General features: G+C 39.8%; 1 protein-coding gene across 15 annotated transcripts in view; it reads left to right on the top strand.

The window, feature by feature from the left end:
- Nucleotides 1-22,871, top strand: part of ARPP21 (cAMP regulated phosphoprotein 21) — a 196,392-nt gene that overhangs the window by 139,938 nt on the left and 33,583 nt on the right. For all 15 annotated transcript variants that reach the window (XM_030446436.1, XM_030446451.1, XM_030446437.1 and 12 more), the window contains 5 exons: nucleotides 1,177-1,407; nucleotides 5,553-5,722; nucleotides 7,302-7,406; nucleotides 9,829-10,092; nucleotides 18,512-18,638. In XM_030446436.1, coding sequence (XP_030302296.1) covers nucleotides 1,177-1,407; nucleotides 5,553-5,722; nucleotides 7,302-7,406; nucleotides 9,829-10,092; nucleotides 18,512-18,638 — 897 coding nt within the window. The remainder of the gene's footprint in view (nucleotides 1-1,176; nucleotides 1,408-5,552; nucleotides 5,723-7,301; nucleotides 7,407-9,828; nucleotides 10,093-18,511; nucleotides 18,639-22,871) is intronic.

Below are 22,871 nucleotides of genomic sequence, written 5' to 3'. Positions count from 1 at the left end.
GCATGTAGAATGACTAGAGAAATGCAGGAAAGGACATGGTAACTGCTGTAGAAAGAAAATTAAACTCGTGTGGTTGTATTTACATGTGAGAGGAAGATACCAGGTACTGCCTACAGCCCGATGACCTCCAGGAATATCTTTACAATTTGTAGAAACACTGAAATCTGAAATGATCCAATAACTAAAACTTCCCCTTCAGGAATATTACTTCTTTTTCCAAACCCAGTCTCCAAGGAAGGGAAAAACACAGAAACTAATAAACTTGGAAGTGTATTTATAGAAATAAAACAGTTCTTCTGAATTCTCTAATACTTTATTGATTAGATACTGGAGAAGCAGATTTAGGGTTCTGCTGATGGCAAATAGTGCACAGTTCATAAAGAAGACTCTCTTTAATAGCTGGCATGTGGATAGGAAGAAGATGAAAAAAATGTTTTACACAGCAATCTGCAGTAATCTGTAGAAAGACATTCTGTTAAGTAACAGGATGTCAGTGTGATTTCTTTAGAAGAAGCCTGGTTTGCTCTAATTATGAAGAAATAAATGAATTCCAGTATTAGTTTGACTGAGAATTAATCCAAGGGTCTAAACAGTTGACTGCAGGGTCCTCCTGTAGTATCACAAATATGAAGGGATGTAATTTGCTAAAAAAGAAGTTTGCTAAAACCTGGGTATGTGTTCTGGCTTTTCTATACCTGCAGGAGGGCACAAGGGAGGCTACTAAACAATGTAAAATGAATAGGTAATGCATAGAAGTAAAAGAAAAGTTGCAATTAAGTTATACTTTACTTTTGGAAGGAAACTTTCCTACAGACATTGTCTTTCACACCTTGCTTATATTTGCCTTAACATCCTGCTTTAACAAAGCCATTCTTCTAAGCCTGGAGATTCTTGTCATTTTTATGTAAAGCAAACTGAAATCTAATCAAGTAAAATCTCTGAAGTTTGTAAATTATATTTGGATTTTTAAAAAATTAATTTCCCCATCCTTCCAGACACAAATGTGCTTTTGCATATTTGATTTATCTTGATTGATGAATTTAGTAAGGTAGGTGCTGAAAAATCAAAGTGGCAAGAGTCTCAGGTAGCATCCTAGGTAGCTTTAAGTCGCTACATATATGGCTCAGCTCCCTTGTTATTTGACTGACAACTCTGGTTGGCTTTTTTTTCCATTAGGCTCAGAGTCTTCCAGCAGTGCTGGCTCCTCAGGATCCCTGTCACGAATACATCAGCCTCTCCAAAGTGCATCTCTTGTCCCTGGGGTGACAGCCGGCTCTTCAGGCAACGTGTCCTACCCTGAGAATGGGATGAGTGGCCAGGTGGCCCCCAGCAACACCAGCTACATCATTCTTCCACTTGAAGCTGCAGGGATACCTCCTGGCAGCATCCTTCTCAACCCACATACAGGTGAGTACGATGCTCTCCTGCCTGGTATTGCCCTTTCCATTGTCATCTGAGAAACTGGGAAGTTTCATGTTTCTAGAGATACTTTCCTTGAAGCACTTTATGAGAAAGCAAGCAGCAAATGTATGTAGGAATGAATTTGGCAGGTTGTTTTGTTTTGGTGGTGGGTTTTGTTTGTTTGTTTGTTTGTTTGTTTGTTTTTTAATCTACAGGGAAAGCTGGATTGGCTTTCTGAGGCTGTTGTGGCATAGCTGATGGGAAGCCAGGACACTCACGCTGTCCCAGACAGGATATTCATCTTTTAAAGTCCTGGCATTCCCTGGCTGCGAATCCTCGGAGATCCCTTTAGCTTCAGGAAGGACAGACAGTCTTCCATATCTAGCATTTGTTAGAAGTTCTAGAGACTGTGTTTAACAGCAGAAGCATTTCAGAAGGCTAAGAGACTGTATTTGAATTGGCCCTTCAGAGTTAATTTCCTTCTGTGATTAGCAGTTGAATTTAAATCGGAAGCATTTTAATAATGAAAAATCATATTCTCTTTCATTTGGCATCATGGCCCTAGCAGTTAGCAGCATGGTGATGCTTGTATAAGGCATTTGCAGTCACCCAACCACTGTGAATGCTTCAGACAGCATTTGCTGAAAGTTGAAGGCAATTTTTTCCATCTTTGGTGCAGATGAAGTCTGGATAATGTTACACTGCTTTTTCCCACAGTATTGTAGTGATGACATTAAAAAAATTCAGGGATATTGAGACTCTGATGCTTCTTCAGTGTTTTGGACTGTTTCAGTGACCATAACTAGCTGTGCTGTCAGCCTTAGCCAAATTATTCTGGGTTTAAAATAGCAAAGCTTACAGTGCAATGTATTTTCCATTAAACAAGAAGCTGAGAGCTGAACTCCAAATATTTTTTCAGAGTGCTTAAGGAATTTAGGGAGCTTCTTCTTTGCAGATTTTTAGTTGTAACTAGTGTTTATTTGACAATTTTTCTTTACAGCCAGTATTTTCTGTATATTACAGCCCTGTGTTCCAATATTTTGCTGCAAATGAGTAAAGCTTATTTGTGAATTCGCTGCTAAAAATACTCGTTTAGTCAGAATGCAGTCATAAAAAGCTGAAAGCTGCAGTGTTTTAAGAAAAACACAGCCTTGACAAACTATTTTACTGAACTTTCCACAGATGTTTAGAGATAGCAGTATCTGGGATTGATGTGTATATATATATATATATATGTATTTGTATATGTGGTGTATATAAAACCAAGGAGGAGTTCTTGTTTCTTTAGAATCAGATGTGATCAGTTCATTCCAGAGAGATGACTTAGAAAAGCACATGTTTGTGCAAGTTTACTATTCATGTGTACTTTTTTTCAAGGTATTACATTATTGACATGGCAGCCTAATACTGTCAGCATCAATGGGGATCTTAGTCTTTTCTTAAAATGCCTCAAGGACAGGACAGAATGGGAGATGGGCATAAGACAAAATGGCTCATTAGTAATTTACCCATTTCTTTTGTTCTGGTAGCTGACAGTTTTGTCTGTAACTCTGGAATTTCCTAGCCATTACAGAAGGCATATTGTGTGCTGTACAAATCTTAGCAAGCCTAGGCAGAAGTCCACCCATAACTGAGGTGACAGGACTGAGAGAAACAAGTGAAAGGAGTTGGTGCTGCTTCAAGCCCACCAGCAGCTGAGAGATTGTGCTCCTTCCTGGAGCTGTCAAGGACAGAGGCTGCATCTCACCACATTTGCAAGTCAGGAGAGCTGTTTAAAAGGAACATCTCCTACATCTGCTTTATCAACTTAGCACTTTGCAGCAGCCAGCTCGTATTCTTCCCTGGTACCTGGGGAGTCTTTAAGATCTGCCATAGGTATGGTGCTTTTCAATGCAACCACTAGACCAAAGTTCCCTCCCTAGCATTCCCCGTTGTCTGCAGAGGCAGAATCAAGAGCTCTGTGTGTGTTGGTAGTGTTAATATTCAGGGAGCAAGTGTTCTTGTGTACATTCAATTTTGCTTTTCTTTCAAACCATATTCTTTTGTTTCTGTAGCTCCCTTGTAAATACATGCATAACAAAGAAAATGGAGAGAGCAGATTCCAATAAAGACTGAAGTACTTGTCTCAGGCGTATAGTTTCATGCTGCTACCTGTGCTGGAAGCCAGGCTCTACTGTAGAGTCTACTGTGTTTTTAGCATGCAGCAAAATACATGCTGCAAATCTGCCACTCTTTGGGCTAAGAATCTTTGCATCTTATTAGGGTAATGTTACAAAAGAAGCTCCATAGGGAGGAGACTTATATTGCTGGATGCTGTGATCAGCTATCAAAGTGATGAATGCTGTCAGAAACACAGATGAAGAGAAGACAGTTTAAAGAAGAGGAAAAAGGAGCTTTGTTTCCTGTAATGAATAGATTTTCTTTCCCTATGTAACACCATTCCTTAGCTCTTTCTTCTCCTCTTGCAGAGTGGCTACTTCCCATCTTTTTTGCTCTTTTGATCAACGCAGTGTCCTTTAAAGATCTTTGCTTCATTTCACACTATATAGTCTTCCCCTTCTCTGGGCAGACAAGCATCTTGCTTGCTTTAGGTAAGGACCATTTATGTGGCTTTGCTGTTTTACTCTTCATTCCTCCCACTTCAGTGGTCTGCTTTACCCTTCAAAGGATTGCTCTTCACAAGTTCTCTGACTTAGCCCCTTTGATAATTTAGGAGCATTCAGATTTCATTCTTACTCCTTTAAATAACATCATAAATTTTGTCCTTCTGTCAGGGCCACAGTTCATAGCTTACAAATGTCTTCCCTCTTACCATCTGATCTCTCCTTTTCACTTCTTATTTCAAGATTTCTTCATAAAAGCTCTTTTTTTTCATCTTTAAAAGTATCGCTGGACATTTTCAGTTCTGTCATCCTTAGCTGAGCCTTGAGAAATGCTCTTTATGGCTTCCCTTAAGCATCTGGTGCATGCTTTGGACTTCCCCAGTCTCCTAAAGTATTTCTGAGCCTGAGACTCTCAAAGTAAGGGTCTGTCATATTGCCATCAATTGTGCTCAGAGCAAGAAGCAGAAAATCACCAGTGGAAAGAACTCCTTGTACTTCTCTTCTACTCAGTCTAATAATGACTTTTCACTGTGTGTGTAATACAAGCCCAGTATCATATGGCAACTTCATCCAGAAAGTTTTCATGCTTCAGACAGAGAAAGCAAGGTTTCTTTACCTGGTGTTCCTCATACACATTCTGATTAATAATAGGGAGGAATGTAAAGGATGAGGATTAGATAGAACAGGTGACATTTATGGTGTACCAATCAGAAGTTCATTTTTCTCTATCACTCCTGGTCATTGAATGCCTCCTTATCTCTCACTTTATCTCAGGAATTCCTAATTCAGTTAACTACTTTAAATGTTATTACTTCATTACTAAATTTCCTTTTTTCTCACTGAAACATCTACAATTCCTTGGATTTTTTAATTTATGATGGGAATCAAAAGAGAACTGGGGTAATGGAAAACATTTTCCCTATCATTTTGTTTTGTTTTTAAGACAATGACTTGGGTCATTCTTTTGTTGTTTGTTGGTCGGTTGGTTTTTTTGTTTGAAGTGCTTTTGCAACTTTACTTCTCTGAGCTAAAATATCTGAAGCAAAAAGAATTCAGCAACTTAGTAGAACTTTGGGTGAAATTTGTCCTGTTTCTGAGAGACTTTCAAAGATACTGGAAGTATTTCTTCCTTGATAGCTTCCAGTGCTTCTTTGATTATGCAGGGCACAGCTCTGAAACGTACAGTATTACTTTGTTGGAATGTGTTAAAAAATTAGTAACAAGGGTGAGGTTGTGGTTTTTACCTTTCCATGCAAACTACCGTGTAAAAGGAGTAGTTGTGTACATTTGACTGAATATTCTCCAGTGTTCGCTCCAGAGTTCAATTTTAGTATTAACTGATTCATCGAGTGACTCCAAGTAACCATAGCACTTGAATCATCTTATAACTATGGTAACTTTCCACCCCTTCCTTGGAAAGTCACGCGGCCAGAACAAGTATCTCCTAAAGAGCAGAGCAATCAGTTAAAGCAAGGTTGCATGATTTCATACAGAAATCAGCATGTTTGCAAGAAGTGTTGAGCAAAGGGAGGGGTGTTTCTTTTTCAGGTCAACCGTTTGTAAATCCCGATGGCACGCCGGCAATATACAACCCTCCCAGTGGCCAGCAGACCATGAGGAGCCAGATGGTGGGACAGTCTCAGCAGCAACCTTCCTCCCAGCAGCCTCAGCAGGTTCAGCAGCCACAGCAGCAAATGACAAGTCATCTTGTCACACAGGTAGGTGTGGTGGCCATTGGAAAAAGAGAAGAAGCTCTCAGAGAGACAAAGGATAACCAAAAAGGGTAGGAGGGAAGGATGATGCAGTTAGAAATGCTAGGATGTCCTTTTATTTTGAAACAAATAGGACCTGTGACCTGTATTATCATTGTGGATGAATATGGACAGGGAAGATCCCTTTTTCAATTCTATCTAAAGGATGGTGCCATTTTGAAAAGGATTGTTAAGAGAGTTAGTATGCCTGCATAAATTTATTTTGTAAAAATCATCCCTAAGTGAAAGCTGAAGCATTCATTCTAAATAATAGTGTATTCTGTAATGTTCCCCAAAGAAATGGAGACCTTTCCTTGTCCCTTTTGACAGCAGAGGAGTGAAGTCAAAGAATCAAGTACAACACAAGACTCTACAAACTCCTCCACACCTGGTTAAATCAGGTCTGAGCTGTGAGCATCCAGGTCCACAAGCACTCCCACCTCCGAGCATGGTTCTTCTGCACCCCATGTTCTGGCCATGACCCTGCTCTAGGCTGGAAGAACCTCTGGAGGTACAGGAGAAGAGGTGAAAGAGCAGCATAGTTTGGGCACAGAGTCAGCTCTCTGGCCCCTGAGCTGGCTGTGGCACATGGGCAGATGTGGCTGAGCATGGGCAGCAAGGTTTGGGTCTGGTTCAAAATTAATTTTGTGGACTGTGTGCCTGCTCAAGCAGAACAGAGCAGGCAGCGGAAACTACTCAAGCAAGAATCCTACATCCTGCTTACTCACAGAGCATCCAAGATCTACTATGGATTTTGTGTGGATTTATACTTTGCCATGGTTTCATCACAGGTTACCCAGAAGTACAATGTTTAAGTTCAGAGAAATTGCTTCATTTTTACTGACACTTGCCACTGCCACTTCTTTGTGGCCTTTATTTCTTCATTTGGTCTTAGCAACTTTAGAAGGCAGAGGTAGTAGCAAACCTGTGTAATACTCAAATTAAAAGAGAGATTAAAACTAAAGGATTAGCAAAGGTATTCCAAGGTAATCATGCTGTAGAAAATTGTTCTTTCACTTAGATAAACATCTGCTTCAAGATGACAGGCCTGTCTCTGTTGTTAATTTGCAGCCTGTTCTTTGTCATTTTTTTTAGGCTATTGTGTTCTGCCAAAGCACCTTTATAATCATTATTCCTTTGCCTGTGACAGACTCTTGAGTTAAATCAGTCATTGTCAGCAAAATTCAAATATACATTTAGACTGTTCTGCTCTTCCATTTTTTTCTCTGCAAATTAAATGTAAAATAATAATCTGGCTTTGCCTCACATCAGTAATAAGAAGGTGTAGCTGTGGCTTCATTTAATCTAATAGTCATCAAATATATGAAAATAGGCAGAAAAATCCATAATAAAGAATTGTTTGGTATAAGGCTAACACAAAGGCTAAAGTCTTGCTACCTGACCTCTTGCATTTGGGCTGGTTATGAGTCACCAGCATTTTCAGAACTGTGCTTGTGATCTTTGTTCTGAGTAATGGAGTTTGTTGTTGTTGTTATCTATCTCAAAGTAGGTTACATTTATTGTCTTTCACTTGTTTATTTTACAGCCTGTTCAGGCAATGCAGCCATCTTCTCAGTCAGTCCAATATCCAGCAGTTTCTTATCCTCCTCAGCATCTCCTGCCAGTCTCTCCAACGCAGCAGTTTTCTGTGGTACTAAAGATTTTTTATTATTATTTTTACTTTTTTTTTTTTTTTTGCTTTCCTTGAAGTTGGGTGTATGAGCATGGGTGTGCCAGCCTTTGAGGAACACTGCGAGTGGTATCGCATGTGAGAGCCCCATTTAAATCCCCTATTGTCTTAACATTTTTGTTATTGACAAGGATTCTGTAAGAGCTGATTCTGGTTATCTGACCTGCAGGATGATGTCAGGAGCAGGGCTGTCTAGCTGGTTAGCAGAGCCTCCAGTAAAATGTTTTGTTATGGCTGTGGTAGGAGCTTGTGTCTCCCCACTTTATGTTGAGGGAGCTTCAGTTGCTAACCGTGGGCATTTAAGATTTGAGTTATGTCCCATTTATGTCCATGCAGACTGAAGAAGAAACCTCAATAAATCATTATTTTTTATTTTATATTATTTGATCAGTATATTGAATCCACTGCCTGGATATACCCCCTAATGATACCAGAACACTTGGGAAACAGAGCGGTGGTGAACCAGCTGCAGATGGTGTGGCACGCTATGCATAATGACAAAGCACCAATGGACTTGGATAATAAAAACAAATAGTATGTTCTTCTGGAGCCTGAATCTGGCTTGGTGCTTAAAGGGCTAAGATTATACTGTTGTAAAATGAGGCTGACATTTTAAGAGGAACTACAATATTCTTTTCTATTTTTCTCTCTTGCTCCGGTAATCTTGTTTATGACCGGTATTTTTCCCAAGGTAGAGATGTCATGTTGGTATAGTAAGAGATGGAAACAAAGCTGAGCAGACCCTTGGAGCTAAAATAATGTTATTAATGTCTGGTAGATTAACACTACCATTTAAAGGATAATAAAAAATGTTCTGTGCTGAAGTGAAGTTGGATAGCACAGTGGTAGTTCTCTTGAAAAGTGTCGTGCAGACATCTCATGTTGTTCTGGTTATGTTCTGGTCACAGGATGACTGATATTTTTAGTGGCAAATTTAATCATGAAACTTTACATGAATTAATGTCTTTGTGTGCGTAATGCAACCTACACTAATGTATAAATTATAGGGTTTTGAAGCTCTTGGTCTCTGTTGTGCAAATCCAGAGACATTCAAGGCTCAGTGATGTTTCTCATAGAATCTGTATGCCAGGTAACATCCTAGCTTTTTTAAGAAACAGCTTCAGTCAGTACAATTAGTGTCTGAATATGGAGGGAGGATTATGGTAAAGTAACCAGCATTATTTTCTTACGCCAACTAAATATTGTCCAGGAGTGATTAAAATGTTGTCCCCATGGTATGTGCTCTCAGAGCGGTACGGTGAGTTTCTTGCAGTGCTTTCCACCAATAAATATTGTGATGTTTGTTGGGGTTTTTTTTTTTATTTTTTGCTATTTTGAACTTTCCTGCCAATAAATAAATTGTGCAGGATGGTTTGGGATAATGAACATCACAGGGATACTTACAAAATTGAAGAGGCTCCTTTTAAAAGATAGCATGGATGCTCTAAGTGAAAAGCATTTTTATAGTGCTTATTCCCTGTCCATGAGGTGATATAAGGAAAGGACTGTTATCTGCATCTTAGCACACAGTGGAGGTTTCTGCTGAATTTATTGCCATATAGAATATGTTTTAATGTTTAGTATTTAAAAATATGGGCACAAATGGAGATGCATGGAACACATTTGTAAATCTTCGACTGTCACAGAATAAACTTGAGGATATTGATTGGTATGGATCTTATTGTAAGACTGCCTAGAATCTGTGTACCATTACCAGTGTGTAATGAGACTTAGTTCAATTTGCTTTATTTGGAATGTTCATCCTGCCACAGATTTCTTTATTTCCCCCCTCCAGTCAAATAAAGTACTTGTTTCTTTCCAACACTGAATAAAAAGCCTTGAAATAGCAAATGAGAGCTTAGGTTTTTATACCTTCTCTATGTTTACAACCTTGGGTTTTCAAAACAGTCCAAAACTGAAAAGGTCTGCACCTGAATCTTAATGAATTCCTCTTAAGATCATTTTGAAACACAGGTGAAATTACCTGCATGTATTTGGGTGAGGAATTCTCTCTTTGGGGGAAGAGGTATTCAAAACATTATTTTTGTGTCCTTCATGTTTAAAATGTCTTCTTCTGAAGACTTCAAAGTTTGCTATAAAGGAGGCGGGCAAGCAGGGTAAAAGTCAAATTGACTTCTGAGGTAAGAAATGCTGATCACCTTGCAGTCTGGAAGTCTTTGTCAAAGCATTTCCAGTGATTTAGTGATTTTCATTTTAATTGCCTCCATTTTTGTAGATACCCATGCAAAGTTTGGCACATATTTGAGCTGAGTGATTCCTTTTCCCCCCTCCTGCTCTGCTTGAACCTATTTGCTTTTGCTAATTTGCCTGTCTGCTGCAGACATGGTGTCTCCATCATTTTCTCCTGCTTTTTGCCCTGCAGCGAGATGACATGACAACACAGTTTAACCAGATGAGCTTAAGTCGTCAATCATCAGGAGACAACCCCGAATCACCTTCTGGTCCTGTCTACCCATCACCTATCTTGCAGCAGCCTGCCCAGCAGACGGGTTACATTATGGCTTCCCCAAGTCAGCAGCTTCCCCCAGGAGGCTTTACAGGTTCAGGTCCACCAGTATCCCAGCAAATGCTGCAGCCACCTCCGCCGCCCCAGGGCTTTGTGCAGCAACCACCACCACCTGCACAGGTAGGCAAAACCTCCACTGCCAGTTTGGCATGGTGCTCATTATAACATTGTAAGGAGAATATTAAAAAAAAAAACAAAAAAACCCCATTCAGATTCTAGATTTTTTTTTTTTTTGCCCTTGGTAAAAAGCTTAGCAGATTTTTAGGCAGGAGGAAGCTTGCAAAGCCTCTGTCATATCCTGAGTTCAGCAACTCCTTCCCCACCCTCAAACCATTTTCTGAGCCATTTTCCTACTCCAGGACACGTCTGCATATTAATACAAAGGTGGAGGATGAATAAATATCAATAGTTCTTCTTCCCTTTCTATATACCAAAAGAGCAACATGCACATCAGCCCAGGTAGTCGTTAATCATATTTAATTGACTTGAACATGTGAGATGTCACAGATCAGTAATTTTAACTGTCTTCCTGAAGACTGATTATGTTTTACTGTTCACTACCAAACATCTCTACTTTTCTCCTGGGTACCTTTACAGAATATTGAAAGTGATTACTGTCAAGAAGTAAAATGCTCAGATGACTTTCTGGCCCATTTTCAAGGCATATACTTTAAAAAGCCAAATTTTTTTATCCAATTATAGATAACTTCATTTAAAGTCTACTTTAAAATTTTATTAGTGGTACTTCTCCTGTTTTCATTTTATTCTTTGGAAGAAACTGTATAAAAATTAAGTAAAAAGAAAACTTCACTATTACTTTTAATGTAAGAGTGTTGTAAATCCTACTGTGTTTTGTTTCCTACTTCTTACCAAAAGTCTCCATTTGTGTTTGTTAATGGGATTTGGTATTGCCACACTAATGAAGAATTTATACTGTTACAGTGTTTTAAGTGGGCTAGAGATCTAGTTAATTAGATCACTAATTAGCAGTAAAAGAAATCTGAAGAGTGTTCACATCTCACAGAGGACTGTGGCATCTATAGTTTCTGTAGTTACAAACAATGCTGCCATTTTTTCTAAAAGGGCTTGCTAAAAATAATTTTAAGGAGCTGAAGTTCAATATTATGCGGTTAAATAAAAATGAAAATATTGCTAGAGAAAGATTTCACTGTTTGTCAAATCTAGCCTTAAGGAAAAAAAAAAAAGGGGGGTGGGAGGAAGGGCAGAAAAAAACGACCCAAAGAGCAGAATCCTCTGACTAATCTGTCTCCCCATCTGAACTCTGTCTCTTAAATGAGTAAGCAGAGGCTGTCCAGGCTTCTCTCCCCATGTGCAAGCCCCCCTGGTGCCCTCAGTGTTTTCATGCATCATTTAATGAAACCTCACGACGTTTGTAGTGGACCAGATAAATGTGAGCACCTCTATTTTACAAGCTGTCACCGTGGCAGACCCAGCGATGCGTTTCCCAGCCCCGCCGTCCGGGGCTCTTTGTGGGGACTGCAGCATCGTGCTGCCTGCCATGGTGGGGGACCCCCACACCACCGCCTCTCCCCCCTAAGGTGAGACTGGGTTTGCAGCCTGCCCTGGGGTCTCTGCTACATCCTTCCTTGTTGATTTTGCAGAATTTGTCCACAGGAGTGTTGGATTTCACCTGTGCGCACACAGCCGGGTCTCGGGCGTAGTGCTTGTGCTGGCATAGTGTTCCTTTGTGGAGATTTTTCCCTCTGCTGTGGTGCTACTGGAGAGGCAGATGAACTTCTTCAGGGGACAAGTAATGAGGAGGTGCCTTTTCATATACAGGCTGCTGTAGGACTAGTCCCATATTGGTGTGTCTAATGGCACCTGTGTCTCCCTCTGTACCCCCAGTATGGTACGCCCGAGCACTTTCCCTCTTAAGTTGACACGAAGTGGAAGGTTATCAAGGGTGAAAAAATATCTTTCAGGTTTGCAGCTACTTCGGTTATTTCACTGAAGAATGGTTTATCTTCAGGGGTTGTAAAAAGGTGAGAAATTCAGCTCTGCCAGCTTCCTCTGTATCTGCTGCACCATGTACACTGTTCATAGAACCACAGAACGATTTGGACCGGAAGGGACTTTAAAGATCACCTAATCCAAACCTCTCTGCCATGGACAGGAACACCTCCCACTAGACCAGCTTGCTCAAAGCCTCATCCAATCTGGCCTTAAACAGTTCCAGAGAGAGGATGGGTATCCACAGGTTCTCTGAGCAACTTGTGCCAGTGTCTCATCACCCTCACTGTAAAGAATTCTTCTCCAGCTTGTTTCTGTTCCAAAAAATCATTGTTAGGTACCTGTGTGGAAGAGAGTGTGAGGGGTCCAATCCCTGCTGTCCAGGTCTCTGTGCTGTGAAAGAGCCATGATCTGCAAAGTGGGAGAGAAAGGGGCAGCAGCTCTCTGCATCTGCTGGGAACTACTGATCAGTGTTTCAAGTTTTAATTCATTGTCCTCAGCCCTAGAATGTGATATGGTGTTCTGGGTAGGCGTATGGCAAATAAGGCATCCCTCATATAAAAAAATGAGAAAAGCCTTGGGAAATACCAGATCTTCTGCCCCTACAGTTCAGCTTAGTTTTTTGTGTAAGGCAGCTAGACCCTGACTCCCTGCCCTGCCCATGGCAAAACTTCACTGTGGCTATTGGCAGATGAAATAGGAAGGCTGCTCTCAGATGCCAAAAGAAAGGGTCTGAGGCAGTATTTAAAAAAAAAGAAAATAAAGGCAGGAAAAAATGTAACATAGGCAAAACATTGTGTGATGCATTAATAATTGCAATGCAATCAATGTAAAAGCACTTCTACGTTGTTAACTGTTTTTACATTTTAAATGTTGCTATTGAATTTACACCAGTAAAAAAGAGGTTTGACTCTAATGGCTAATTAGTTCCTGGAAATGCATTGCTGATGAGGTTCTAGTAGGTTGTCTCTGATATGCTGTGTACTATTGGAAAGTAGCAGTGAAAACCTGGGTGGAAGTCCTGTAACTATGATCATTTCCTTTGAGAGCTGAAAGGAGGAGAAAGAAATGCTCTCTAAGCCTACAAAGCCAATGGTGTTACATTTAAATTATTGTCTTTTGTATTAAAGTTAAATTAAATATGTCTCTACAGCTGATCTCAAAGGTTCTCCCAGTCTGTATCAAAGGAAAAGCAGATTGAGTTTGAAATGACATGCATAAGAAGTGGTGAGAGGACCTCTTGAATTTCTTTTGCTTCTTCTTTCATCACAGCTATTCCCCAGCTTGACAACAGTCATGATTTAAGAACCTGAAAATAATGATCTGCCTTTGTGCAGCCAATTGGGAAAAAGCCCCAAAACAACCAACAAAAAACTTCAGCCATTAGTCTGGGTTTGCTAAAAGGAACTTCTAGTGGGAAATTCCTGTTTGCTTTCTGTATCGCAAATAGCAAACATACAGCTTTAATTTCTCTGGGGTTCTTTTTCTATTTTTAATTTTCTTCTTTTTCTGATGGCACTTCCACAGTCCTTATGGGCCCAGGCACTTCAACAAGGGTCCACGTTTCCTTTTTGCAGCAGTCAGTGGTGCTTGTCATTGCTTTGCCTCTGCAAATGAAGAGATGGGAAAACTGCAAGTTCTATACCAGTGGGAAATTATATGCATCCTTAGAAGTTATTTGCACTTCTGATTCATTCTTTCTGGGAGGTATGCTGGCAAAATGGTGTCCAAAAATAAGATGGCATGAATTCTTGGGGAGTCTTGGAGAAGTAATACACACGTGGAGGGATTTTTCACCTGAATTAATTTGGTGTCATCACTAATTTTAGCTGTCTCTTTGCAGAAGCTCCCTCCTTCAGAGTACCCTAACCCAAAAGTCTTTATTCACAGCATGTATCCTTTAGCAACCTTGTTGAGAAGGTTGAGGACTCACTGTGAGTCTTTCTTCAATCTCAGAAAATACTGGAGGACATTCTACAGTTGTACACAAGACACTTTTTTTTTTTTTTTAGTTACTGTAATTATTATGAAGGCAGGGGGTGGAGGAGAAAAATCCTTAAAGAAAAACTGATCCCAACCAGTAGGGTATTGGGAAGAAATAGCACTTCCGTGTGTCCAAATGTCACTGTGGTTTCTGTTGTGTTCACTCCCATTTAGGCAACTGTAGCTGTCATTAGCAGTAGTGTCACCATCTCTAATCATCTGAATGAAGGTGTTAATTCAAACCTAAGTGATATTAGCAACTTCAAGAGAAACTAGAATAACTGCCGGTGGTAGAATCAAGCTGTAAGTCAGTAGATAGTTAAGGAAAGTTAAATCAGCCTGAAAAATATGTGGAATCCTAATCTTACGATGAAGAAATAAACAGCATACCTGCGAATTTAAGGGGTGCTTTTAGAGACCAGAACAAGGCAGATCTGCCCTGGCAGTGGGTTTTAAACTGTACATGGACAGAAGAAGGTAGAAAGCCAGTGCTGCATTGAGTCTCTGCCCATCATCAGGAGACAAAGCACACTGGAAGGAGGTGAAAGTCATGCTTCTTTGTGCCATTTCATGAGCATTTCTGAAGTCAGGGGCTCAGTTCTGTCACGGTTTAAGTTAAGTAAATAAAATTCTATACATGAGAGAAAAAATAGAATGCATTAGAATGTTCAGCTTTCTAATTCAAGGCAAGTATTCACCTTCAAATAAGAATATCCAAGGGGGTAAGGATCGTTTGTCAACTATTTCCTTGGTATTATTAAAAGAGGGGGGATTTTTCACAGCATCAAGCATTAAGATCAAGAAAACATGGTTTTAGACTAAAGAAGGCAGCGTTTATTTAGGTTATGCCTTTTTTAAATTTTTTTTTAGGATAGCCATGTAGTTGTGTTGGCATGTTTGTTACTGCAATGGAAACTTCCTGGCTCTGTGAATCAAGTATGTTATACAAGCAAAAGGTCCAAGGTTAGGTTGTTCATTCGTATGGGAAAGCAATTAAAGTATAACTTGGCTGCTACAGAAATGTAATGTTTTTTGTTTTAGAGCACATGAGCAAAGGTGTTGGTAGTACTGATGTACTGAGAAAAGTAGAGTAGATGGGCAAGGTAGGTGAGTTAAATTATACTTGTTATCTCTGATTCCCACTGTTCACTAAAGTAATATCAGAAAAGAAAAATAACATCTTTCACTTCACTCCTCAGCCAGAAAAGACCTATTTTATCCATGTCTATATTTTCCAGCAAACCTTTCTTTTATTGTCTAAAATTACCTTAAAAAACAACCAAAACAAAAAACCAAAACCAAAATCAAACCCCAACCATTCTTCTTTGCAAATCATGTGCGCACAGTTACTAGCAAATTCATCCATAAATCTTTCTAAACAAAATTATTTTTTTTACCAAATATTCATATTACTAACATTTTTCAGGCTGATAAATTGTGCTCTGATAAGGTTCTAAAAGGAGTATATAACAAATGCATTCCAATGAACCGAGAAAATGAGAGAGCTGGAGAAAACTCCAAACTCTGAGATGTTATTTGTGTGGTAAAATTAAAGAAGTGTTTACACGTTACTGTGAATGCTTTAGTCTACATATATCTTTTTATGCTAACGAATGTTTAACTATAAACCTCACTTCAAAGCCTGTGTTCTTTAGAGTGTGTTTAAAAGTTAATATCTACAGAATCTTCCCAGAAGAGAGAATTCACGTTGTTCTTGTATGAGAAAAAATAAGAAAGGTGAGGGTATATCAAATAAATTTAAATTCCTTAAGTGAGTTTAAGGTGCTGCTAGGAAAAGTTACAGTATTTCTGCAGGGGTTTAATATTCTATAATTGGTAGAATAGAGTAATAGAAAATAAATTATATTTGAGAAGATGTCTACTCTATTGCCCTGCACCAAGGCAGGATCCGCTATTTGCATTGACTGTACTTAGACTGAATCTTGACACTTCTCTCAAGTCCCTTGTTGTATAGTGTTGCTGAGAACAATCAGGTTTCCACAAGATGAGTTTATCACACTGAATTTGCCTGCTTTATACTGCTATCATGTTTAAAGGATGATTTTGCACCTTAACTGTCTGGATCAACTTTCCTATACCTTGTGCTTTTTCTTTGCAGAGAAACTAATTGTGGTTTTGATCATTTTACAAAGACATTTTGCTTTTGTTACTTAAGTCTCTAACAAAACAAGTAGGGCAAGGGGAGGCTGTAGCCATTGGGTGTCACTCATATTGTCTGGAGGGGGAATAGCTTGCAACATCTTCCAGTGAAAAAGTTCTTAAGTCCTTCTTTTGTTTTGTTTTTTCTTTTCTGGTGTTTGGTTGAATCTAGCAGATATTTTTAGAGTAGGGGAGGAGGAAAAAGTTTAAAAAATTGAGAAGAGGATTTTCAGTGGTTAAAGAGAAAATTAATAGTTCGGTCTGGAGGTTTCACTTTACCAACACTACCAAGTCAAGCTTTGTTGATCTTGATACTGATCCACCAGTAGAGGTTAAGGGCTGACCTGCTAGAAAGTAGCTCTGTGGAAAAAGACCTAGGAGTTCATGTGGACAAGAGGATTACCATGAGCCAGCAATGTACCCTTGTGGTCAAGAAGGCCAGTGGCATCCTGGGGTGCATCAGAAAGAGTGTGGCAAGCAGGTGAAGAGATCTTATCCTCCCCCTTTACTCTGCCCTGGTGAGGCCTCATCTGGAGTTCTCTGCCCAGTTCTGGGTTCCCCATTCAAGAGAGACAGGGAACTACTGGAGAGAGTACAGCAAAGGGCTACAAAGATAGCCCTAGGGGCTATCTTTAGGGGGCTAAAACATCTCTCCTGTGAGGAAAGGCTGAGTCACTCGGGTCTTTTTAGTTTGGAGAAGACTGAGGGGGGAATCTTATCAGTGCTTACAAATACTTTAAGGGTAGGTGTCAGGAGGATGGGGCCAGTCTTTTTTTTTTTTTTTCACTGGTGCCCAGTGTCAGAACAAGAGGTAACAGAGGCACAAAATTGAACACAGAACTTTCTATCTATGGATGAGGAGGTACTTACTTTGAGGACAGTGGAACAGGCTGCCCAGAGAGGTGTTGGAGTATCAGTCTGGGGAGACATTCAAAACCCATCTGGATTCCATCCTGTGTAACCTCCTGTAGATGAATCTTCCCTGGCAGGGTATTGGACTAGATCATCTCCAGAGGTGCCTTCCAGCACCTAACATTCTGTGATACTTTTCTTACCACAGTTACCTATTTGGTGGTCTTCTAATTGCCCAGTTAGCCATCCATACCCTCTACTTGTCTAGTCTTTTTTATTTATGCCCATCTTCCTCATCTGACATCTCTCTAGGAAAGTTTCCAGTCTCTGTTCTAATATCCTAGTAGTAAACAAAAGGATCAAGATATGTTTATGCTGCTAATACTTTATGTGGGTGATCATGTGGAATTTAGCTGTTCCAAGGACATTTTCTCCATGCAAATAAAAGTGGCAAAAGTAGTCCTTATTTTTGTACTAAAAAAAAGCATTTTTTATGACACTGTGCGTATGTCTGAGTAGAACAAATACTATACACAAAGAGGAAAAAAATAATAGCATGATTTATCAAGAAATGCCAAAAGATGTGTCAGAAGTTACAAGAGAAGCAATGTTCTTTCAACCCTGTGTCCCTCTACAGATTGTTAATACAGAATGCAGCTGAATTCTGTCAGGAACCTGCAGCATCCACTGCAGCTGAAAATGAAAGATTTTTAATGTTTTGAACTTGACAAGGGTCAGTTGCAAACTGTTTAGCTGAAATGTCTCAGTAATGGTGGTATAGTGAATATAGGAAAAATGTCTATCTCCAGTCACCCCTAAACCTTCATGTTCACCTTTATGATAAGGTGGGGTAGTATGTTATTCTATAATGACAATAATAATAAAGGGGGGGGAAATTTTGCACAGTTTGCTGCCTCAGTGCCTACCCTTATCTTCTGTAATAAAACAGCCATAATTTTTTTTTTAACTGTAATTGTTTTTTCACCAAGTGCAAGAGAGGTTTTACAGGGAAAGGTTCTTGTGAGGAAGGATGTAGCTGTTAAACAAAACTGTGAATTTAATAATAATTTCTTACAAGTGTTAAGAACATACACACTCCATCTTTCCTTCTGTCTTGCTTGTAAGTATTTTTACTCCAGGCCATTCTTTGCTTCAAATTGACCATTTTCTCCAGAGTTCACTTGATGGTTCAACATGCTGTCTGTATGTGTTATGTTGATATGGAAGGTGTTGTTTGCATCTGTTTTTCTGCATCATTTGGTACTTTACTGTGATTCCTTTGGTATAGGTATATTGCTATTTAGGCATCCTGCATAGTTTTGTCTCTTTCAATTAAAATTCTTCTATTCCTTAAAGTGTCTGAGAAGAAATCTTGGCACTGATAGCCCTTTTCCTAGCAAAGATGAAAGCAAGCAGCAGTTCTTAAAGAGACACAGCACAAACCTCTCATTTTGATCAGTGTTACCACTAATATCCCTGTTTTGAACTCTAGCTCCCCTCACGGCTTTGTTTTATTTTGTGAGTCCATAGAGTTTTTAGAATCCATAGAGTCTGCTCTTCTCTTTCTTTGCAGATGCCAGTGTATTATTACCCATCTGGTCAGTACCCTACCTCAACAACTCAGCAGTACAGACCCATTGCCTCAGTTCAGTACAATGCACAGCGGAGTCAACAGATCCCACAGTCTGCACAGCAAGCAGGTATTTACTTCTGTTACTCATTTCTTCAGCTGCTCACGGTGACTTTGCTGATGAAACCTACTGGAGGTGTTTTAATTTTAAATTTGAAGAGGGGTGGAGAAAGCTGGTCACTCCTCTGGTTGAAAATAAAGTGAAAATGACAAATTGAGACACTCTTTGCTTGGAGGTACCAAGCAATGAAAGAGAGGAGGCTCCATTCTCCACCTCTGCTGTCCTGCACGCTGTGCCATGTTCACAGTGTCCATGCTCTAAGTGATGAAGTGCAGAGAAAGGCAGGGGGAAACTGGTGTGAGCATTCACATTGCACGTTCAAGCCAACCATTGCAGTTTGTCCTTCATCCTGAATTTCCCCAAAGTTCGTAAGGTTTGCGGTGACACAAAAGGGGCACAGGTCGTGCTCCATCACCTTCTGCTTTTCCCAAGGAGCAGTGAGGGGGTCCATTTAGTTGGTACCCATTGGAACCAGCCGCCTGCAGTGCTGTGCAGCTGGAAGGGGGGCCGTTACACTGTAAGAGAGTGAGTAGCAGGTCTCACAGTGAACCGGTCTCTTTTCCTGCTGTGTTATGCCACTCCTGGTGACACCAGAGTGAGAGAGACACAGGCAGAGTTTGGCTGGCACATGGAAGGGGAGGACAGGGGTTGTGCTCGTGAAAGGATCCTTGCATGTCAAGGGAATAAACAGTTCTTCTGGTTCTAGAGAGTTTTTTTTAATAAGTTGTTGGTTGTCTATTTCTTTGGTGCATGTCTCCCCTGATAGTGTGTCTCAAACTGTAACTCCAAGGCATGCATGTGGGGTGGTGTTTCCTGGCAGGGCTTGCAATTGCAGACCTGCCAAGTGGGATAAAGCGTTTATCTTTCTGTCTGGGTCTGGCAGAAACCCTTCTGAATGGCAAAGCAGGTTCCCTGCAAAGACACTGATATAAAAGTCCCTTAAGATGTTTTAAGATGCAAGTCAGGAGCCCAGAGGTGAGTCGTGAACAAGACTTATGGGGTCATCCAGCCTGTCAACCTGTCTCTGTAATGCAACTGCTGACAATTTTGTTCACGTTTTCTCAGGCACTGAGGGAAACAAAGACACAGTAAACACGGCTATTACTAAGGAATTGATTACTTTATTTGTTTGGGTTTTTTTAAGCTGCTCTATGTTCTAATAAAATGAGTGTTGTTTTCATCAGCATCAGGATGGCTGACTGTGTCTGCTTTCATAACTTTATATTTATAAATTCCTGAGAGGGAAAAGGGTGAAATATTGCACAAAGGTAATCTGTCTATTCTGACTTCTCCTGCTTGACAGTCTGGTACCGTATTTATTATCTCTGTATAGTGGGTCTTTGAACCTAAGTGCAAATCAACTTAAATGACATTATCTGGGTCTACTGTGTTGTTATGAAACCCCATTTATCAGTTTAATGCTACATCCATAGCATAGTGGAGATTATGGTAAATGAAGTGCACAAGAGATGGTCTGAAATACTTGAGTGATGTTTTGGAGAAGATCCAGCTATTTGATCTTGAGGAAATCCTAGTTTTAAAAATATGCTGTAGCATAGGAGCTGTTATGTTTGAATACAGACAATACAGAGATGCAAATGCTAATTTTGTTTCTGTGTTTACTGCATCGTTTTCCTTACATGTTTGGAAAACATGAGTCAAGGATGTTTTTTTCAAAATCCCTAGCACATCAGTCTTTTCCTGAAATTCACTCTTTCAGCTGCTTGCTCAGTTATAAATGTAATTCTTATCTCTTGTTAAAAAATGAAAACATTGTGACTACAGCTTAGACTCCCTGCTGTGGTAATGATTTTGAGCATTTAGCTATTCTGAGATCTTGAGACTTGGCTGAGAACAGATTCCTCAACCTGGTTTACCCTCTTGGTCTCAAATACATCCTTTCCCATGGTCATTGCCCATATGCATGATAGGCATGCCATGAAGCAGATGACAGTTTCCTACAAATTTTTACTTGAAGAGGGTATAAGGATCATTCGAATTTATGTTCCACTGCACTCCATGGCATTTGAAAAAAAACAAGCTTACCAAATTGTCACGTAATTCATACTAAAATAAAAGAGAAGTAAAGGGAAGTATATTATTTATGCTGCGGATTCATGGCAGGAGGATCACTATAAGCACTGAGACACACATAAACCAAAAGCTCAATGATGATTTCATGTGGTTTCACACCCAATGTCACTGCATCTGCTTTTTTTCCCAGTCAGCCTGCCCACGCACATACATTTTTGCTCCCATGTGCCTTGTGGCATACCAAAAAAACCCCCATTTAAAGTTTCCTAGAAACTTGTATGTGGCTGGCACGTAGCATCAGAACCAGTGAGTGTGTCAGATGGGATTTTCCCTTCCCATGCAGCACAGAGAGGAGGAAGTGCAGGAGCTGGGGATAATGAGGGGCAGGAAAGTGAAGATGTGAAGGAGAATAGCACAGGTGAAGCAGAGGGCAGGTCAGGAATACTGAGGATGGCAAGGAGGCAGATGAAAAGACCTCTGAAGTGTTTTTTTCCAAAGACCTCACAATGCTTGCTGCTTCTTTGGAGAGAGGGTGGCTGCAGTGCAGGCAGGCACCTGGGAGTCCAGGCTGTCTGCCTATACCTGCAGACTGGCTCATGCTGCAGCATGCACAGCAAAGGCAGCCTCAGCCTGGCAGCTCAGAAAATGGGTGTTTGTTTTTTTTTTTTTAAAAATAAAAAATAAAAAAATTGCCTTCTTGGAGAGGCTTTTGCAAGCTTTCAAAGGAGTTGCAATGAGTTCAGTTGACATTGGGCTGCAGAGGTCAGAGTTTGATCTAATGCCAGCAATTTGTTTTCATTTTTCTTAGAAAAGGTCTCTTCACCATCACAGCAATATTGATGACTTTAACAGTGAACAGCTAAAGTAAAATGTCAGCACAGCATCTGTGGTGGCTAAGGGAGCCTGTACTCTCTCGTGGCTCTGGTAAGAGAGTAATATTAAGTTAAAATGGCTCCAGGGCAGAAAAAAAGATGAGCTCACCTAAAATTAGATTAGCACTCTGGCAGCAAAAAATCATTTAGGGTGAAAGAGAAGAACTTTTTTGTGTGTTTATTTACCTTTCTATGGTGGGTTTTTTTCCTAAGTGCTGGCTTGTGTTCTCATGCAAGTGACCTATTTCTAGCAGAAGCCTGGTACAAAGAGAGTTGTCCCCAAAGATTTTATAAAAAAACCCTGCCAGTTGAATTACGTTTGTTTCTATTGGTAGCATGGTCTATAAACAGGAATACCTTCACTTGGATACATAGCACCATTGCTCTTCTTCACTATGCTTCTTCTGCACCATTCCTGTGCCCAGTCCTGCACAATGCAAAGTTTTTCAAAGAGTTGCTGTTCAGTGGCACCAGAATCAAACCAGCATCTGCCAAAGTTTAGGACACCACAGGTGGATTCTTAGGGTGTGTGCAGGCAGATGTTGTCAAAACCAGCATGCTCATTTTTCAGACTCTTTGGGTTTGTTTCTGTTGCTATTTTCTGCACACTGTAGCAGATGATACTTAAGATAGTGTGGAATGCCCAGTTCTGTACTTCGAAGAAAGTATCATTTCTGTATTCTCATCTAGCAGTGCTCTATAAATTGCATATCTAGTATCATCAGTATTTCATTCTGCAGTAATTATCTCTATTTCTGCAGCTTTGAAAGCTTTCAGTTCTAGTTATTGTGCTTGAATAGAAAAACGGAGATATACTGATGGTAAATCAGTCATGATTTGTATTTTACTGTGATAGAAGAAATCATCAATGGGTTATTTTATATCTGTGTTTCTGTAGTTGCTTGCATTATAGCAAATACTGTGCACTTCAAGGATTTTTTTATTCATAAAGTGATTCATAAACATGAGCTGGATGAGTACGTGAGTGTTACTTTGGGGTATGCAGCTGTTCTTAATGTTATTCAACAAATGAACAAGCAGCAACAAATTACATTATTTTTTCCTACTTTGGTTCATTGTTGTGTGTTGGCCGGATAATTTCAAAATGCAACAGAAAATTCATGGATAAAATAATATGTAAATTCTTGTTTGGGTCCAGCTCTAAAAAGCAGATAGTTTGGTTTATCACACAGTTGTAAAGCAAAAACCTGTGGCATGGGTACTGCATCAGTAATGAAATCATTTTGAGGAGATTAAAGCTAAGACTGGTAGTATTTAGTTGAAAAATTTCCAGACAAATTTTATGTTATAATATTTCTAATGAAAATAAGATGGT

Source organism: Calypte anna, chromosome 2 (assembly GCF_003957555.1).
Source record: "Calypte anna isolate BGI_N300 chromosome 2, bCalAnn1_v1.p, whole genome shotgun sequence".
Taxonomy (NCBI): Eukaryota; Metazoa; Chordata; class Aves; order Apodiformes; family Trochilidae; genus Calypte; species Calypte anna.
Note: the sequence above shows the minus strand (reverse complement) of the source record. Positions and strands in the feature narration are given on the sequence as shown.